Genomic DNA, 20,229 nt, shown 5'->3' on the forward strand with positions numbered 1-20,229 from the left:
GGTGTGTCGTGGCGCCTCCATAAATGACCTTTCACGAGGCCATGTGACGTCACGCCACACCGAGAGACGGGGCCCCAGCTCGCGCCATCGGATGGTGGCGGTGAGTCCTTACAGGAGCCGCAACGGTGACGTCACGCCATTTTCACGTGACCGTGTGACGTCACGCCAGACCGAGAGACGGGGCTCCAGCTTCAGCTCGCGCCATCGGATGATGGCGGCAAGTCCATACTCGGCGCTGTGTCGCAACCGAGAGAGGGCGCTCGCTGTTTGTGACGTCACGCTAGGAGGATAAATGAGGCTGTGGCTCGGCTCCTCGCAGTAGTCGGGGCGCAGCCTTACGGTATGTTGGATGATGCGTATAAGGCGTATAAGGCCGTTTAAACGGTCAAACAAAAAGTGAATTATGCTACTAGAAGCAACCAACAGCAGCATCCGTGCTTTCGGATTCCTCCAATGTAGATTCTGCGGTGCTCTATTTTTTAGAGCTCCTATTTTAGCAATGGTGTGTTTCAATGTCCATACACAAAGGCATAACGACAGTTAGTGTCAGCACTTCCTCTAATGTAGTTTTGATACAGTGCACTGAGGAATAACATGCCCGTGGTATGGCGGTTTGTTTATTCAGACAATATCTTTCTGTGCTGCTTTTTCCTGACTAAATTTGTCTGGCGTTACCATCTCCAGGAGACACGGTTATTTGTGGTTGCCTTCAGCTTGGCGGGCGTGGTGACCAGTAGCTGCGTCATGACGCTCGTACTGATCACCTCCTTAAACGAGCCCGACTGCGGAGAGCTACCCAACTGGAACGCCTTTATCGACCCCGAAAGTAAGCGAGGGGAGGGGGGGAAGGGGCAGGTACACGGTTTGAGTTGTTTCATGTGGCCTATTTTGTGGCGCAACACCGCCATTTTACCAGCGCTAAATATTTATTATTGTGTCGTTTAGAGGCAACTGAAAAAACACCTGTTTGATGTCTAATGAGCAGATATAGTGAGCTTACGCTTCCGCGATGCTTTCGCCCAGTAAGCAGTTTGGGGACGACCAGGAGGACCTTACTAGAAACGTCTATACAAATCTGCTTCGTGTCGATAAATATTTTGTGTATAAATAGGCTGGACACAGAATATTTGCAGCCGACCGTGGTTAAAGTTGGCCGTGGTGGACAATACGCCCGCAATGGGGATGAACCGAAACCCTATTCTACACTTGTATTCTTCACGAGGACGGTTTTACAGCTTAACGCTATATATGATCATTGCCTACACTAAACACTTTCGAATGTAGTTAGCTCGTGTGGTCTCTGAGTGAACAAACAAGCATGCCTTTTGTTCTACGAAATGACAAGCGTCCTTATATCTCTGTAGCGTTTCTTATGTTTTTATTTTTTATTTACGCATATGATCCTCCTCTGGTGCAAATCCTGTGCTTGCCTCGTAAATGTTTTGCGAATAAAGAGATTTTATATTCACGTGATTTTAATGCTCTATATTTTGAGGAAATAATCCCTGACTAGATCACGCATGTACTAGCTCTGCAAGTGTCTGTCGCGCAAACGCATACATTTTTTCCCGTTGGAATCCGCGCACAGAGCGTGAGAACACGTGCACCGGCGAGCTCTGCAAGCAGACCCCGTGCGGACCAGAGCCTGATAACACCACCTGCCAAGGCGTGGTTCGCCCCTACGCCGACGGATGCCGCTGCTGCCATGCGTGCGTCCTTGACCTCGGTACGACCGCGTCTAATCTGTGGTGCTTATAAGAAGTTTGCTAAAGGTATTGGGTTAAAGCACCAGAGTGTAGGCACTATAGCCTGCTGTATGGGCACTGAACAAGTTATTTTGGTACAATCGTACCAGTAACCCATCTGGCACGAGTGCTGAAGAGTATAATATGTGTAGCCATAGAAGTGGCGCTGCACTGAATTTGCCCCATAGAGGCTTATATGCTTGATGCCACATGTATGTAGGACCTTATTTTTTACACAACAATTTGGCGGTATCTTGCGGTATACGCTTCCACACTATATTTAGTGCAACGCTCATCGATCCAGAACAGACCGGTTTTCAGAACGATTGACCACGCCTTTGGGCTTTCAGTCATATTAGCTCAGTAAGCGAAGCAACAGGGGAAAAAAACTTGCAGGGCTGATTCGTTAGTGCTGGATTTGTGCGCGACTGAATTTATATCGTCAAAGTGAGCTGTCTCTGAGAACAATGATAGTGCGTGAGATTACTTTCATGGATGTTTTAGTTTCTAAAGGGGCTCGAAACTAAATTTTTCGCCACTGCTAAATTATCCTAATTACCACGTTAGTACAAAGGATTTGCTTTTACCCGCTTACAAACAGCACCTTTAGGAGGCGATATACTTTATATTTACGAAGGTATCAACTTTAACCACTAAGAGCCTTTTCTCTATTCTGCGGTTTCGTGTGCCGGCATTTTTGGTGTCTGTTATCATCTAGGCCCTTCATAAGCAAACGGGATTATAGATTATACTTCTGGCTCTCGAATAAATGTGCTCGGAGTGGTATTTAGGCCCGCTTTTTTATTCTGTTCAATTGCATTACGGCTTATGGTTGAGGAGGAGCTCCAAGTGGCACAAGTAAAAACCTTTAAGCCTGTTTTGGACATGTTATGCTTAAAACCTGTACATAATAAACGTAATGGGGAAGACCTCCAATGCATTCCACATTACAAATTGCCAGAAGTTTTTTTTTCTTTGCCTTCCTGGGTACGAGTGGATACTGTAGCTTTCTGCGTCCTCTGCTACCGCTGGATACAATGATATCCGCAGTCCCACATAGCGCCCCTTACTCCCACCATGCGCACAACACGTGCTTGCAATGAGCCCTTAAATCGCCTTTCTTTCTCAGCCGCTTTCCTCTATATTAGCAAATTAATGACTAATATTGTTGAAAGCCGTTATCTTTATTTTTTTTGTCAACACCATGAATATTAGGTAAAATATTAGGAACCAGTTTTGCGCCTGCCTGGCTGACGCTGGCTTGACCACCGAAGGAGGCTTGTCATTAACGCCTACACATGATAGACATCGTCTTCTACCGGTCAGCAGCAGTGTCTTGTAGGGTTTTGCTCGGGGGGGTAGGGGGGGGGGGGTAGCGAGAATTTAGTTTCACAGGGTTGCACTTACGCACTAAATCAAGCAATGCCAGCAGCAAGCCTTATTATTATTACGTCCAGACAGTCTTCATTGCCATTTTGCTGATCATGTGTCACGCATGAACTTGCGAGAAAGGAAACAAAACGATGAAAAAATACTACTATAGGTCACCTATTGATTACGCGTTCTGCAAACCACACAAGGCACTTTAGCAGTGGCATCCCTCTCAGTCATTCATGCCCGCCACATGTCAAACGTCGACTTCCAGTACCTTACTTCATCTTCATTTGTTCCAGGACTGAACGATGAGTGCTCAAACCGCGTCGAGGACCAGCTCGACATTCGGCAGTGCGGCCTCGGCTTGTACTGCAACCAACGCACCTGCACCTGCAGGAAATACTTCAAGGCTCCCTGAACCGAGTTCATTATACACAGCTTTAATTCTTTTCGCACAAAAGAAGCCAGACATTTATGAATAGTAGTTAGCCGTCGTCCTGGCGACTACCACTGCATAATTTCTGAATCTAAGAGTTGTTTACATTTTAGAAGTTTTGTTTTGACGCGTTTTATTGTGGCATTAATTATTTTATCCTAATAGAAATCGAGCTCTGATTCATTACAACAAGTAAAGCAGAAAAACCTCAAAGCTTTTAATCTTCCAAAGCGCAAATAAAGGGATAAACTAAACTGATAAAATCTCTGTCTACTCCATTCTCTAATCATGCTTACTATGGTGGAAGGCCTTGCCATAACTTTGCAATCGGAAAGTGCGTAAGCGCGAATGTATCCAGCGGTGGTATGCGAGAGCTATACAAAAGGGAAATGTCCCTATACCGCTACAAATCACACTTAACGGACCCTTGTAACTTCTATGTCGGTACGTTTCGCTTTTACGTAAATAAAGAATTATCTAGTTTTACGGCCTCAAAATGGCTACGGAAAAACATTAAGATGGCAAAAATTCTGGTGGTGCGTCTAAATTAGGGATTTTGTTTATTCATAATAGATGAATATGTACAACAGCGGATGCGCCCGAGTACGACTATCATCAGGCTCATCGGGCAGCTGTCAAGTCTGCTTCTTGTGATGACTCGCATCTAAGCCATCCATGATTCCAAATAGCTCAGCTTGCTGTGCTCTCCCAAACTGCTGTTCTTCCTTAGTGCTCACGAACCAGCAACCGGTGGTAGAAGATTCCACACGACAGGAAGTACGACTGTAAAAAATGCACAGACACAGTATCCGTCAGCTAACATCTGATATGTTTCTTCTATTTGGCAATTAGCGAAGAGGACTGTGCTTCCTGTGCATAATAAATTAAGTCAATTTTACAGAGGTATGCAAGCTATCTGCCAGCAATCAAGCGCTAATTTTTTTCGATCCTTCTTATCGTACATTATTCTGATCGAACACCACAACTGTAAATATATGCGGTAGGGCGGAAGTACAGAGTTGCTTTTATTGTTATGCTACACCAGAACAAAAAAGAACAACAATGGGAATTACACACATCGATGCCTTATCGCCTAGACTGCAAATATTTCTTTCTATCGCTACTGATATGGACCTGTATATCCTCTCTAACAAAAGACTTAATATTTCTTAGGATTTTATTGCCACTAGAATTATTATATTCATCGGGAAGCCCGCTAACCTTAACCTCTGGACCTGTTGTTTGTAACTGCTATCTATAGCGTGAACACAACAGGTCCAAAGGTTAAGGTTAGCGGGATGTGATAATTGGATGTTATAATTCTAGCTACCAATAAAATCCTAAGCAAGATTAAGTTTTTTGGTAGAGGATACCCAGGTCTATATCAGTAGCGATAAAAAGAAGTATGCAGTGATCCCGTATATCCATCGGTTATCCCATAGGCTTAAGCAAATCGGCAATAGATATAGAGTTAGTGTTATTTTCGGTTCCTAATAAGCTAGGTAAAATTTGTGCAGTTGTTGATAGAAAGGCTAGGGATCAGAAACAAAAAAAGTACAAGAAAAAGTGCGTGCCAAGTGGACCAGGATTTGCGTTTTGTCTCATGTGAAGAAGGGGTTGTGTATGAAGTACCTATTAAATGCGGAAAAAGTTACATAGGGAAACCGGCAAATGCTTTAATACGCGCCTGCGCCAACATAACACCTCTTTGAATAGTGCCCCTTCATCCAATTTGGCCCTTCATTATAGAGACTGTCATTTGAACAAACCTAGTGGGTCAAATGTGCCTAGTAAGAAAAAATGCCTACCACATTTAAATTAAACCAGGTTTAAGTTTAGACACAAAGATCAAATGACTAGAGAATTGTCAGAGTCATATCATATCCACAGGAACAGTGACACCTGCGTGAGCTCACCATCTGTAAGCATCCAAGATTGTGAGATTTCATATCTGGATACCTAGGAAAAATCTGTGAAGCGCATGTGCCTTCAGATGTCTTCTGCGAGTATTTAACCTGTGTTTCTTCGAATAAACTTTCAGTTGATAGTAGCGCCAGTCCTTGTCCTTCCTCTCTCGTTGTTTTTCCTCGCAGCGCTCGTAATTTGTAATCACGTACCAACTAGCTTAACTTCCCGTATTTCTGCATCGTCTAGACATGTCGCTCTTGTTCAACGTGCTGGCAGCTACCGATACTGCTTTAGGTGGCATTAAAATGGCCAGTGAAAACGATTTAGTGCATTGCACAGGATTATAACCACAGCGATAACAAAAAGATCACGCCTCAGTAACCATTACTAATTTAAACAGCACGAACACGAAGACAGAGCACAAGTTAAAGAATGCTACAGTACAAGCGCTGACTCACACCTATGCCTAAGCTCTTTACTCCGAGGCCTAGATAAGAACAAACATGAAGAAAACGAAACAATCACGTGAGACAACCCCTGGGTTCACCTGCTGCACAAAAAGTCACTCAAAAAAGACACCTCTTTGCTTGAAAGAGCAAGAGACGTCTTGCTGACACACTTATTTTCCGTTGAAATAAAATATGATTCCACTATCTCTCTCGTCATCTTTTCTTTGTGGTGATACAAAATCCTAACCTGGTCAAACTTAGGAGTGCACTTCTTCTCCTTCTTCATTGTTTCACATGAATGGCAATGTGATACCTAAGCTTTACCAGGGTAGGATTTTGTATCGCCACAAAGAAAAGATGAGTGGAATCATATTTTATTTCAACCGACAATAAGTGTGTCAGCAAGACTTCTCTTGCTCTTACAAGCAAACAGGTGTCATTATATATATATATATATATATATATATATATATATATATATATATATATATATATATATATATATATATATATATATATATATATATATATATATATGTATATATATATATTTCATAAAAGTCTTCTAGGATCCAGAAATATGTATAAGAAGAGGTAAGTTCAGTCGTTCAGTGTTCAGAAGAGGTAGGGGCGCACAAACGAAAACCACGCTTTATTTCCGACGTTTCAGCCGGGGCCCGGCCTTCGTCAAGTAATGCCAGTATATATATATATATATATATATATATATATATATATATATATATATATATATATATTGTGAGCTTTCCGTGGATGTTCTTTAATTTGTACATGCCATGATCTTCCTCTTTCATTTGTACACACCATCATCATCGTCCCGCGGCGCCGGCTCCGGCACGCGCCTGGGTTTTGTCACCGGATTAAAACGCTAGACAAGGCATCGCTGGCCTTGCCGTCACGACCTTGCCGTCTCAACCTAGCCTTCTTTCACAAGTGGTGGAGGTCGAATTCGATCCCCTTGCTGCCTCTCGCCGGAGCTACGTACCGGTCGCCGTTTGGCAACTACCACCATAACCATGTCCACTGAGAGCAATCCCGACCCGGCCGGACCCTCTACCTCAGCTGCACCGATGCCTCCGACTCTGCCCACACGTCAACGCGACCCACCGCTGTTCGCTGGTCGTCGTGACGAAGACGTGGATGACTGTCTTGACACATATGAACGCTGCAGTGCCTATAACCGGTGTGACGATGCTTTAAAATTCCTCAACACTTCGTTCTATCTAACTGAGGTCGCCAGAAACTGGTTCATTAATCGCGAACCCCACACTACTAACTGGACCACTTTCAAACAGCAATTCCGCCAATACTTCGCCGACCCGGCAGTTCGGACTGAGATCGCGAGAAACAAGCTCGCTTCCCGCCTTCAAGGTCCCGATGAATCATATGCATCTTACATAGAGGCTGTTCTTGCACTTTGTCGGCGCATTAGCCCCACCATGGCGGAACCTGAGCGTGTGCACCGCGTCTTAAAAGGGATCAATGCTATGGCATATCACACCTTAGTTGCCCAGAATCCTTCAAGTGTTGATTCAATTATTACGACCTGTCAACGCCTCGACCAGCTGCAGTCCTCTCGATTACAGCCCGGCTTCGCAACTGGTCCTACCTCTGCTGACCTTGATCTGCGGGCAATGATTCGAGCAATCATCCGCGAGGAGCTTCAAGCCCTCAATCCTTTCTGTCGACATGGCTGCGATCATTCTTCCGCACCTCCTAATGACGCCGTTCTCCGTAACATGATTAAAGAAGAGTTAGCTACCATCAGCCGCCCTATGACATCCGAACCTTCTGCAATCCGCCCAGCGCCGGCCTACGCGCACGTCGCTGCATCCTCCCCTTCTTTGGTTCCCCCGCCCCAACCAGCACCAACATACAATCACGTCAATGCAATGGCGATGGCTCAACCTACACAACCCAATTACGCACCTTGGCGTCCCCCCCCCCCCCCTCCGACCAGTCTGCTATTACTGTGGTATTACGAGGACATCTATCCCGCTTCTATCGTCGCCGCCTTCAGAACGAGCGCCGTGGTTACGACACCTTCGAATGCGACATGCCTTCAACCTCATATTATCAACGCCGGTCTATTCCAAGCCCACCTCGACGATCCTCGCCACCTTCAGTATCTTCCTCTGAGCCTCGTGGGAACCATGTATCCCGACGCCGGGATACATGGTTCTTCACCTTCTTTCACAATATATATATATATATATATATATATATATATATATATATATACGCGATATTCGGAGGTCATGGGTTCGGATCCCACCATCGGCACGTTGTTTTTTCTTCTACTTTGTGTTTAATTATCTTTCCCCTGAACAGATTACATTACTAATTTATGTGATTATCGAAGTAAAAATTAAAAAAAATAAGATAAAGTACAATCCCCAATGCTTTCCTTAGCCTCGCCGACTGATGGCTTCTTTCCTTCATATATATATATATATACTGCGTTCATTACTAGGTTGGATAATAAACAGCAGGGCAAATGGCCCGACATGAAAAAAGTGCGCGTTCTCAGACGCATTCTTACCTCTATGATGGCATAGGCGAACATCAGCGAGGAGCTTACAGGATCCATCATCTGAAAAATTCGACCAATATTCATATGCGCCCTTTCTGATCAGACTCTCTTACATATTTTGAATGCTCGACTCTGTTCCCCGATATTGATGCCTCAGTCCCAACCACAATTAAGCGAACCACTTGGGAGCTTCATTTGCTAACACTACCAATCATTGTAATGTGTGAGCCCTGTAAGAAAAATTTATCAGCAAAAGTTCGAGGTAAGAACGTGGTAAGAAGTAAGGAGGTAAGGAACGTGGTAAGAACGAGGTAAGAAGTTGATATGAACAACTCGTAATTTTAGTATTGTAAGCCCCTCACCTTGGGATTAATGGCAGCCCAAACGGCGGCTCCGATCAGCCAGAGAATAAAAGGAACCATGGCCAGTATCCATGGAACCATAAGGCGGGAAATTTTCTGAAAAAGGTTTATTAATTCTTAAAATATTTGCACATGTCTTGAAACAGCATTCAATATTTAGCAGCGCAGAAAGCAGGATGATAAAGAAATTCAAGGACCTGTCCGATCAAGAATTAGTCATTATTCGGGCTATATTTTTATGAATTTTCAGTCTAATAGAGCCGAGTATCAGCCAGTGGAGACTCTTTTTTTTTTTTTTTTTTTTTTTTTTTTAAGTCGATATTTATTGCCTCAGGGCATCAGTAGGTTATGAGATGAAGGATGAATAAATGATTAAATGAATGGAAATAGGTTGGCTGATTTTATGAAGTCCAGAAGTGAGCGATGATGAGGTCCCTGCGTCCAAGTGACGTATGAGGCAGGATTGGTTGCTGAAAGGCCAGCTATTCTCAGGTGCCGGATTCGTGTTGGCTTGAGTGCTGGGCAGTCCCACAGCAAGTGGTGGATGTCGGCCTCGACATCTTCGTTGTTACAGATCGGGCATCCTGGGCGTGGATATAAGTGTTGGAAGTATGACCACGTCCTAGTTACAGCTGGTGTAAGGGCAACACCGACCCGGATCCTCCTAAGCGCAACCTCCTCTGCACGGGTGAGACCGCGGGGAAGGGATATCGCACACGGAGGGATAAGTGCACGTGTGCGGCGCCGGAGGTGCTCCTTTCTTGACAAAAGGAGGGTAGCGTCGTCGACTTCGAGACGCCGTGGGATTGATGCGTCTTGGTTCACGAGGCGGGTTGCAAAATCAGCTTGACTTTGGGAAGGCAGCAGATCCCGTGGGACCCACTCAATGCGTATTGACTGTGGGATGCGCGCCGCAAGCTGGTGGATGTCCTGGCAAATTTTAGGGCAGCGGCTGACACGTCGGAGCTGACGTACTGCATGTAGTGCGTCAGTGCGGATGACAATGTGGGCTGTAGGGAGCATGGTTATAGAAGTCAAGGAGCAGAGTGCCTCTTGAACTGCCACAAGCTCAACGCAGAAAGATGTAAGTGGTTCTGAAAGCTGAAACGTAGTTGTCTGATTCAGGATAGGTCTCCGTGGACAGTGGATTGCCGTTTTGGCTTCACAGCCTTGCAGGCTTCCATCTACGTACACTACTATGGAATCTTGAGGCAGGTTAGTATCTTGCTCTTCAAATCTCTGGCGTAGCAACGATGCAGAGTTGGCAGACGTCGGTCTGCGGATGTCAGTTGGCTTGTTGTCTCCTAACTGTATAAATTTCCAGGGAGGGAGAACTGGCGCAGGTGGCTGAAGAATAATGTGTGACGTTGCATACGCCTTCAGTGCTTGCGTTGAATGTGACAAAGTGGCCTTGAGTCTGCGAGCATCTCGGCGCTCTTGCTACTCGCAGAGTTTTTGTAACATATCATCCGGAACGAACTGCAACAAATCAGCACGCAAGCTGCAAAAGTGTCAGTAATTCGGGTCTCTGAAAGCTCCATCGCAGGAAGAGGTCAAATTCCTCGGCCGAAGCGAAAGAAAACGAAAGCATCGATTGGGAGAATTAACCACCGCAACATCATATTGCTGATACTTAAGTGCGGCCGCTACCACCTCTAAGGATGGCTTTCACAAGTTTGTGCATGGCAACCTCCCTCCTTACCTACAGATGCGGAAGAATGTCATGGAGCAAGCTTTTCTTTTAATAGTGTAAACAGTTTAACTAAACCTTCACCTAAGTATGTGCGTGCCGGTAGCGAAGGTTAGTGCTGTTTCTGCCGGGCAAAAAACGTTTCGTCTTCTCCGATAGGAAAGTCGTGATTGTACTTATGACAAAACAGTGCGCTCAGTTTCACTGCGTATGTATATATTCGACACTAGTGAAAACATTCTGTAACATTGTCGTCATTATTCGCGTGGGGTTCCTTGCTGTTGGTGAAATTGCGTAATCTCATGTAATATAACACACATTGTAGCATTGTGTGTGCACGGCAGTGCTTAAAACGAGCTTGCTATATGCTTAGAATAAACATGAGTGCTTTAAATTGACATTTCTCATCACAGACGACCGTCTGTCGGGTTTATTGGTGGTCTCCTTCCCAATAAACCTGTCACTAACGAGAAGGCAATGTTGCGACGTGGCATGCTTTTATACTCATGTACAGGTGCAGAGATAAGTAAACGGAGCACGCTTTTCCTTTCAAATTAAAGTCACGCCTTCTACACTGAAGATAAGAAAGCAATATTTGTCCTAGTGAAAAGGCACTGGCGTCTAGTATCGGATCGCACATACCACGACTGCCAATTTCAACCATGCAACGCCTGAAAAATAATAGAAGAAAAAAGAGCGCTCCATTTAGTTTTGTCCGTAGGAGTACAAATATGCTCCTGCCATGCGCTAGCTAGCGCCATGTACATGCACCACTGTAGGCTGTAGCTTAAGATATGCCTTCTTCAGTGGTCCTAGATTGTAAGCCTGTTCCAGGAAGATTTTGTTTGACAGCCACGAGGCTTGAGAGCTTTCCTTCGTATCTGTATGGCTATTGTTGAGTGCATGGTAATAAGTAATTACGCCCTTATAATGCCTTTTTTTAGTAAAGGCAGATGATAGGAAGGGCCAGATATAGTTTAAGCCTCTTCGCTATGATTGCAATGCGAAAAATAAAACAGCCCAAGTTAACAGGACAAAGTTTTAGAAAGACACACAGCGCGATGTATGTCTTTTCTGCGTGTGTGTCATATGTCCCTGCTTTGTTTTATAAAAAAATACAAGTACAAAAATGTTTTATAAATTTGTGGAAATTTGAAAATATTCCCTGCTGGCTACTTCTGTAAAACATTTTTGTGGAAAGTGATGCAATTCTGAGCGATCAGCATCTGTAGTATTGAAACAAGCTCTATAGCCTTGTTAAATATTTCCTTTGAAGCCCTGACTTCTATCGAACAATATCCAGGTAGCCAAAGGGGAAATTTCTAATTCATGAATTCACCACTGTAGTACTTCATGCGAGCTTCAAAATTGAGCCTAATAATTTGGTTCTGTCGACAGCGGAAAATTCAATTTCTTGTTCAGCCCCCCTTCTCAGTAGCAATTAAAGGATATTTCGTGAGGGCAATTAGCCTACTTACGCTACCGCCCATTACCCGCTAGGACATCGGGGAGTGGGCAAACTTACTGGGGAGGAAACGGCTACTCTTTGTGCAAATGCGCTTATGGAGGGTTCATTTGTATTGTTACGTGTTCCATCATTTATTTTGTGTCACTTTTTGGTTTAATTTGGTATTTATTACAGTACACATACTCCAATTGTAATACACCCCGTGCATACAAAAACACGTGTTGTGACATTGCAATAAAATAATCCATTTTTGCACATGGTCCTAATCATCATATGGTGAATCAGTTTGGAGAGAGAGCCGTTGACCCCGTTCCTTGGTTTTGAAGGGATATTTATACCAGGCTAGTCAGGGGCGCATGTCGGGTAAGCTTCGCTAGTCACTATTGCGCATGCGCCGTAACCAGGACAACTAGTTGCACCGAGCCACGAAATGGAAGTAGAATGAAAGAGAGAAGAGAGATCAGATGAAGGAGCCGGTCAAATGGAGCAAGAAGATTGGGAAGACTCCAAGAATACGCGCCCATTACCGATCACAACATACGGTTTGCAACCAGTGCACCGACGATGAAAACGTTAGAGTCGGACTTTGTGAACAATCCGCTTGCTAGAATTCGCTACGCATACCCAAGCCTAACTCAGCTGACCTGCCACCAATTTCTTTGCATTGGTTTATAAGTTGTAGCAGTTGCTGTCGTGACCCGAGGGTCGTTGTCCCGGAAACTATATTGATGGTTGTTACCATGCCAACTTGAGGGTTATTTCAACATTGGGAAGGAATCGAGATATCGGTAGAATGCGCAGGGTAGTACTGGAAGTGTACCAAATATTAAGGTGACATCTGTTTAGTTCCTGTTCGTTGGGACATATATACCTCTCACCCTCGAAATCTGCGCCTTGTAGTATCACGAAATGATATTAGCAAGTTATAGGATACAGTGTTCAGATATATGCTACCGTATTCGCAAACGATTCTAACCGATTTCTCTTCACTGTGCTTTACATTCTTAGATCCGAGCCAAAAGGATTATTTGGGTGAACCGATGTGTGAGGGGCTACCAAAACGTTTGGTGATCAGCTGTGTAGAGAATGTAAGGTCACGTATTTTTACAGCAATACTCGAAGGCAATCGATCTCGAAAGTTTTCGATATGACTACAGAAACGGGCTGATTGTATTATGTCTTCTCCTTTGCACTTTCGAGGAGTCAGGATTATTTTGCGCGTTCAAGTTAACAATGAATGATTTACGCTAAATGAGATCGAAGTGGACGGTTTTTATAAGGTACTGAAGGACGCGAATTTTGTCCGCACGGTTGACTATGATCCTCATCCAATGCCTCGAACCGAGTGCCTCACTTACTGCGATATCGTTAGTTAGTCGCAGTGGCAAGGTTATCGACAGTGCAACATGAATACAAAGGTCTCTAGGTTTTGAGGTTAGAAGAAGGAAATCATGCAAAGTACACTTACGTCTCCAACTCCCTTGACGAAGAGTAGAGATACAATGAGAAGCAGAGCCGCCATGCATATCCATGTTAGGTGGAAATCTGAAAAGTGCACTGTAAAAGAAAACGTTCCCAGTATTAGTTAGGCAAGCAATGCAGACACTTTAAAGGATTTTCTCAAATTGTTCAGTTTTTAAATGGACTCCAAAATATGCAGATATGTCAACTCTTTCAACTAGCAGAAACTATTGGACGGTATTTACCAGACCTATGCCAAATTTGTATCACTGTGGCATTGCTAAACTTTCTCTTGCACTCGTTTTCTCTCATAGCATAATGTGGGTAGTTTCCTCGGTCACTTCCGCCTAATAACTTTCCTGGCTAGCACGGTGCCCTTCCAGAATGGCACAAGGCTTTTGTGTTAAAGGTCCCAGTTTTAAGGACACTGTCTACTGTTAGATATTTACTAGATTTTGCAAGGCAAAGAACCAATGTGTTCTGTGACACATGCCACATCAAATGACTCCTATTTCGCCTGCAGTTCGACCTGCATAGAAGTGTGATTCCAGTGACAACTTTTTGTATCATTTCTCTAAATATATTACCGAGGCTATGGCTGGTTCAGAGAGCGAGCCTTACGGTCACTTAAGGGACATTGGAAACAACTCCGTCAAATTACTATACTCAGTAAACAACGAGCAACAATATTCACTCCATTTGATTCCCCTTGCGCTGTTTGGTTATGCATGTAATATATATATATATATATATATATATATATATATATAGGAGAAAACACGCATTTACCACCAACAGAAGTTGATTTAAAGGTCCTCCCTAAAGTGGATGCGAGCCCGTTACGCCTTCAGAAAACAGGAAGGGTCGGCAACGTTTTGACTTGAACGGCTGCGTAGCGCGGCCTCTCAGATGCAGATACTGAGAGGTCCAAGGTCTCTGTCCATGCATTCATATTACTTGCGAATTTGGCCTCCGGCTGAAGCACCGGTATTTTGATTGTGATTTTTCCTGACTTTCAAATGCACCGTTCTTTGTGCGAGTGGTCTGTTTGTATCTCTAAGACAGTGCCCTATCTGAACAATTGGACTGTTAGTCGTGTTCAGTGTATGTGTAATCATCATCGTACATACATATGAATTCTTCTATGTTATTTTCATGGCGTCACATAAAAGGGCAGGAGGCACGGTGTTCTTCGTGAGAAGCACACGGGGTATACAGTTAAAACATGTTGCAACACAACACAAGAAGTCGTTGACTCTATAAAGACGCATCATGGGCCACAAGTGGCGTGGCACCAAAATTGAATTAATGAAGGATAAGAATTTGCATAGCGAAGTATAACCTACATTTCGTACATATCACTGCTCGAACATTTATTTCGTGATGGCTCCCTCCCAATAGCGAAGTGAACGTAAAAATATTTCCGGGAATATTTTGCGCCGGTTCTGTCTTCGCATCTCTCTTTTGACTTTCTGACCATAGCTCTTAGATCGCATGAGCAACAGAAATCATCTGCAGAGAGAAAGAATACTTGCCAACAAGGTCGCAGTTTGAAACTAAAGCAGAGTTTGATATTATTGAATACAAGCGTCGTGAAGTGCGAATTTCGTCTCTATCTGATCACCTTTTTTGATACACGTGCCCTAAATGATAAGCTTCGCAACCCGATCTAAGAGCTCTTCTTCTAACAGTATACAGCTACCGATATTTAATCGCAGTTAACATCATTGCCATTTAGTAAACCAGTGTGGTCAAAAGATTATTCTTCAAAATATCAAAGAATATTTCATTTCATGAGCAAAAAAACGCCCACAAGTGAGTTTTCTGGTAATCAAACTAAAAGAAAAGTCGTACAAGAACTCTAACTAAAGGCACGTAAGAATACGAGCGACTACAGAAATATAGCGTTGACAGCAGTACCGCCATTTCGATAATCCGTCAGTTAAAGCACTTTGAAAGCACAGCATCGCTTCAGGCCTGTGAGAAAGCGCAGAGCAGAAAAGGAATTGTCCAACTCACCACAACGAGACAGAATATGTTATTACTGAATTCAAATGGCGTGAACTGCGAATTTCGTTTCTATCTGACCACCCTTTTGATACATGTACCCTACGGGATAAGCTTCACAACACGATCTAAGAGCTCTTCTTCTAACAGTCACATCTATCGATTCTCAATCGCAGTCAACATCATTGTCATTTAGCTGGAGGAGAGATCATTAGATAACACAGTTATAAAAACAATAATTTGACCCGAGGTAAAGAAAGCCACGCTGCCTATATGAGCACAAGAAGTTACGATCCGCGAATAAAAATTTTTTCGTAATGAGTATTAACCTTCTTCAGCCCTTCGTCTCTCTCTCCTGAGAGCAGATGTTCCTGTAACAAATCAAGATTCCGAAACAAAGAAAATAAGGAATACCGCTTGTCTTATTGTAGCTCTGAACACCACCTATAATACTTTGCAAATACCTACGGCACAAATATTTTTGCTACTTTCATTTTTTTCTGCATCGCTCATATTTTCTTCTGCTATATTCTGCCGCTCTTATAAACCCACCCTTGGCATTTTCACATACCCCACTGCCCTGTTTGCTTTCATTAAACAAGATTCAGCAGACATACTTACACGATTCGGCGTAGGAGGCTGAGCCCGCCAGGATGATGAAAATACTTTGCAACTGTTGAAGAAAATAGCGTACAAAAATTAAACCATTCGTTACTACACCTTTGGTGCCGCATGTCATATAATCAGTGGCTGCAAGCAAGGCGTGCATTCAGGTACCGTGAAATCACAATGTATTAGATGCTACTCATAATTCTTCACTACGAAGCATGCAATACGCTCCAATTTCTGATAAATTATGTCACACTACTCAAAAACACTTCAGAAAAGTATAAACCGTGAGCCGCATTGCGTCAGTACGGGGATCTGGTGAAGATAAACCCGATATGTTATTTTTAGAAAATGGGGAGCAAGTGGAAAGAGTGATTGCTTGGAAGCTAATCTCAAAGTAGCGACATGTTCGAAAAAAAAAGCCAAAGGACTTCTTCGGGAACTAAAAACGACCGCGCACTTAAATAGCCGCCCCAGTTGCAATTCGGAGCCTCCTCAAGTCTCCTTCCGGGTACTGGCCCTTCATTAAGCCTCATCTGCATCTGCACGGGCAATTTAAAGCTGACCTGAATAAAGAAATATTTGATGCAAAGCCCTTCTTTTAGGACAGTGTCACAAAAATCAATTAAATCAGTCATGCACTTAATTAGACATGTTCTAGGATAGATTTTTATCATAATTATTTTTACTCAGTGTACCCTAACGATAAAAAATCTTAAAAGCTGACACAAATGGCTTAGAATCAATATAAATGTAAAAAATCATTATTCACGCGCAGCGAATTAAGAGCTACTTTAAGGCGACATAGCTCCAAAAACGGTTTGCTACTGTTCTTACATCACCAATATCATCTTAAATTCACCCACTGCAGGGTAAAAGGCCTTTCTCACATCTATACGATTAACATTGCCCTGTGTTAGCTTATCCTTGTCCTCCCAAACTTCTTTGTTCCATCAACCGATCTGAATGTCTTCTACCTACTACTCATTTTGCCTTCTACAGGTATACACATTGTTACTCTCAACAAATACAACTTCGCCTTCTAGTGACAAGATACGCCATGGGCAATAGCTCTTAATTTTGAATAAAACCCCTAGCGAAAAACCGTATGAGTCACAATAACCTCATACAGGTTCTCACACTAAACTCATATATATCTCATACAATCTCATATGATTCTCATACGTTGAATGATATTTGTATGAGATGGTATGAGATTTGTACGAGCTTAGTATAAGAAACCAGTATGAGGTTATTGTAACTCATAGGGTTTTTCACAAGTGACATCTTTATTTCACGTTCGTCCCCTGATTCACTTCCCTTTCTCCTTTGTTGGTCTTTGCGCTTAACGTTTTCATTTCCCAGCTGACTGCGTTGTTTCAGTTTAGGCTGTGCCATTTTATAATCATCCTGCTTTTGGCTCTATTAGGGTGTACTGTTAAAATATAGTGGGCTTATTTGCTTTCTTCTCGAGGATTATTGGTATTGAATTACTGATAATTGGATATATTTCACCATATTTCCAAACAATAGTGCAGTAAACGTTAGGCAAGGACATAATGCCACACAGCGATGTTTCCACCATGTACCCTGTGACCACAGCATGCCTCTCCAATGTATTAGCAAGAAACGATACGCACCAAAACGTCCGTGGTCTCGCAAATGAACTAAACTTCACTGCATGAAGAAGGCATGTTAATGCATTAACCAGCATATTTCTAACTATTCGAGTAGGTAATGAATTTTTGGTAACCTTGTTTTCAGGTAATCAAAAACAAATCTAATACACGGCTCCATCCGTCATATAAGCCTGCATTCAACCTCTGCGTGGATGCTGCAATCACCGCTGAATCAATTTATGGATTCTATGAGCTCTTTCATCTGAACTGCGTGGAATTTAATGATGAAATGTTACTTAAAGCTTAAATCCATCACCTCATGAATGCAATTAGGTATATGCTTTTGTTACAAAGCATAGCTCTGAGTGCAAAGGTTTCCACAAAACCTCTCTTTCCAATGCCCGCAACCCTAGTGAACTGCTTACGAGCTATCTTCCTGGAATAAATATAGCTCTACACTGAGGCGCCAGATCCAACCGGGAGAGAAATCTGCGCAATAAATTCGTTTACTTCTGGGCTCCGTACTAGTCAGACTAAGGCGGCACGTATAAAAATATTTCTGAGGGACAAAAAGTATTATGTGCTCACCACAGACACCAATCCAATGAATATGTTGCCGGTCCTCAGCTCGAAATATCCCAAAAATTTCTTCATAGCTTCTCCTTTTTTTCTTCTCCGCCTATGTTAGCAGCTCCTTACTTTCTTGATCGCTTAGTTAATTTACTTCTCAACACATAAGCCCCACCACCCGACGTATAGCGTAGCGTCTCACAAAGGACAAACGCGCGCGCTGCCAGCGTACGACATCCCGGAAGTGACGTCATGGTGGAAGACGCGGCTATCACCAGACTCCGTGTGCGAAGTTTCCGGACAAGGGGGAGAAGCGTCGCGTAAACAAGGCAGTGTGGAAGTAATATACGGCACGGGCGGATGCTCTCTTCGTAGAAGATAATGTATTTCGTGCCATGATGTAGAATCCCTCGTACCCCCCTCTCCCCACCCCTCCAAGCACACTTTCCAAACCACAGGCCACATCAAATGGTGGTTTCAGGCTTGTACTTTGGAGATGGAACCAATTTTGAGTTCTATTAGTAGCATGCATGATTTTTTTTTTAATGAGACTAGGCTCCATTGGGTTTCTCCAGATATACATTCAATAACATTGGATTTCTCCCTTCATGCAGCAGCTTCTTCAATTGAAACTAATTGTCGGTCTACTTGACACCATTTTGGCGGCCGTAGCCCCGCGCTCTGCACTGCGGGCCGGTTAGAACACCTACGTCACTTTATTCGGCTATTAAACCAGCAATTCAAATTACTTCGCAATCTTTACTTATAGGTTCCGTACAATCATCCTCTTTAAGCTCATCGAGTTGTAAAACCTCTTGAACTGCCTTTTAATTGGAGATGAAACACTTCTACGAATACCGCACCTTCTACGACGGAAGGCCCTCAACACCGCAGCATTTTCTTCTCAAAAGCACTAATCTACGAGGGCTGAATTTCTTCGCCGTAACGCAAAATCAGTATTGGCGTGTAGGTTTGAGTCCATGGTGAAATGAAATAAACTTCAGCAGGACCGTAAACTGGGCGAGTTGGTGAACGTTCAACATTATGTACAGCGCAAAAAAACGAAGACAGGGGAAGAAACACACCAACAAACAAGCGCTGACTATCAACTGAAATTTTATTATTAAATACTCGTGCTTATAAAGGCTTCAAACCCAGCACGCGCAGGCGCACAAAGCATGAAATAAATTAAAAAACAAAACCAACAAAACAGCAAACTAAACCACGCGTGCGCATTAGCCTCATTGCACTGCAGCAGTGCTCTCAAGATAGTCCAGTTCTACCTGGTGTAACGCCAGCGAAGGTTTCGCAACGCACTGGGTGCGCGATGTGGCGATCATATGCGCCTCTGCTATTTACCGGCACAACTGATTCCTGTGCCTGAAGACCTGTTCCTGAAGATCGTGTGGGAAAATTTATTATGTGCAGACTGGAAGGTGCCTCAACGTCCGCCTGAGAGAGCACGAGAGGTCACTGGGACATCTGCCGCTTCATCAAATCTCGTTCTACATTGTCGTGGATGCAGCAAAGAAAATGATAGCGCATGTGTTCCTGATCTGGTGCGTGCTGACGTTGTCTTCAGGCACAGTAATCAGTTGTACCAAGAAATAGCAGAGGCGTATCTGATCGCCACATCGCGCACCCTATGCGTTGCGAAACCTTTGGTGGCGTTACACCAGGTAGAACTGGGCTATCTTGAGAGTACTGCTGCAGTGCAATAAGGCTAATGCGCACGTGTAGTTTAGTTTGCTGTTTTTTTCGTTTTGTTCTTTTATGTGTTTCATGCTTTGTGCGCCTGCGCGTGCTGGGTTTGAAGCCTTTATAAGCACGAGTATATCATAATAAAAGTTCTGTTGACAGTCAGCGCTTGTTTGTCTGCGTATTGCTTCCCCTGTTTTCGTTTTTCGCACTGTACATAATGGTGAAATGAAGGATAAAATTTAATATCATCTCTTCTTTACATAGCGTATACCTTTA

The 20,229-nt window shown here is 43.4% G+C and overlaps 2 protein-coding genes across 2 annotated transcripts; one reads left to right on the forward strand and one right to left on the reverse strand.

The window, feature by feature from the left end:
* The first annotated feature begins 211 nt into the window (after window positions 1-211).
* On the forward strand, window positions 212-3,945 carry LOC146176863 (uncharacterized). Its single transcript, XM_084581410.1, has 4 exons — window positions 212-217; window positions 685-826; window positions 1,589-1,726; window positions 3,419-3,945. Exons 1-4 carry the CDS (start codon window positions 212-214, stop codon window positions 3,535-3,537), a joined length of 405 nt encoding a protein of 134 aa, XP_084437536.1. The 3' UTR covers window positions 3,538-3,945.
* Window positions 3,946-4,083: 138 nt separating this feature from the next.
* On the reverse strand, window positions 4,084-18,471 carry LOC146176864 (uncharacterized). Its single transcript, XM_084582987.1, has 6 exons — window positions 18,271-18,471; window positions 16,076-16,127; window positions 13,455-13,543; window positions 8,829-8,924; window positions 8,476-8,526; window positions 4,084-4,338 (listed from the first exon to the last, which is right to left on the reverse strand). The coding sequence occupies exons 1-6, from the start codon at window positions 18,334-18,336 to the stop codon at window positions 4,282-4,284; spliced, it is 411 nt and encodes a 136-aa protein (XP_084439113.1). The 5' UTR covers window positions 18,337-18,471; the 3' UTR covers window positions 4,084-4,281.
* Window positions 18,472-20,229: the final 1,758 nt, after the last annotated feature.

The sequence above is a fragment of the Amblyomma maculatum genome, chromosome 10 (assembly GCF_055883805.1).
Source record: "Amblyomma maculatum isolate TAMU_Amacu chromosome 10, ASM5588380v1, whole genome shotgun sequence".
NCBI lineage: Eukaryota > Metazoa > Arthropoda > Arachnida > Ixodida > Ixodidae > Amblyomma > Amblyomma maculatum.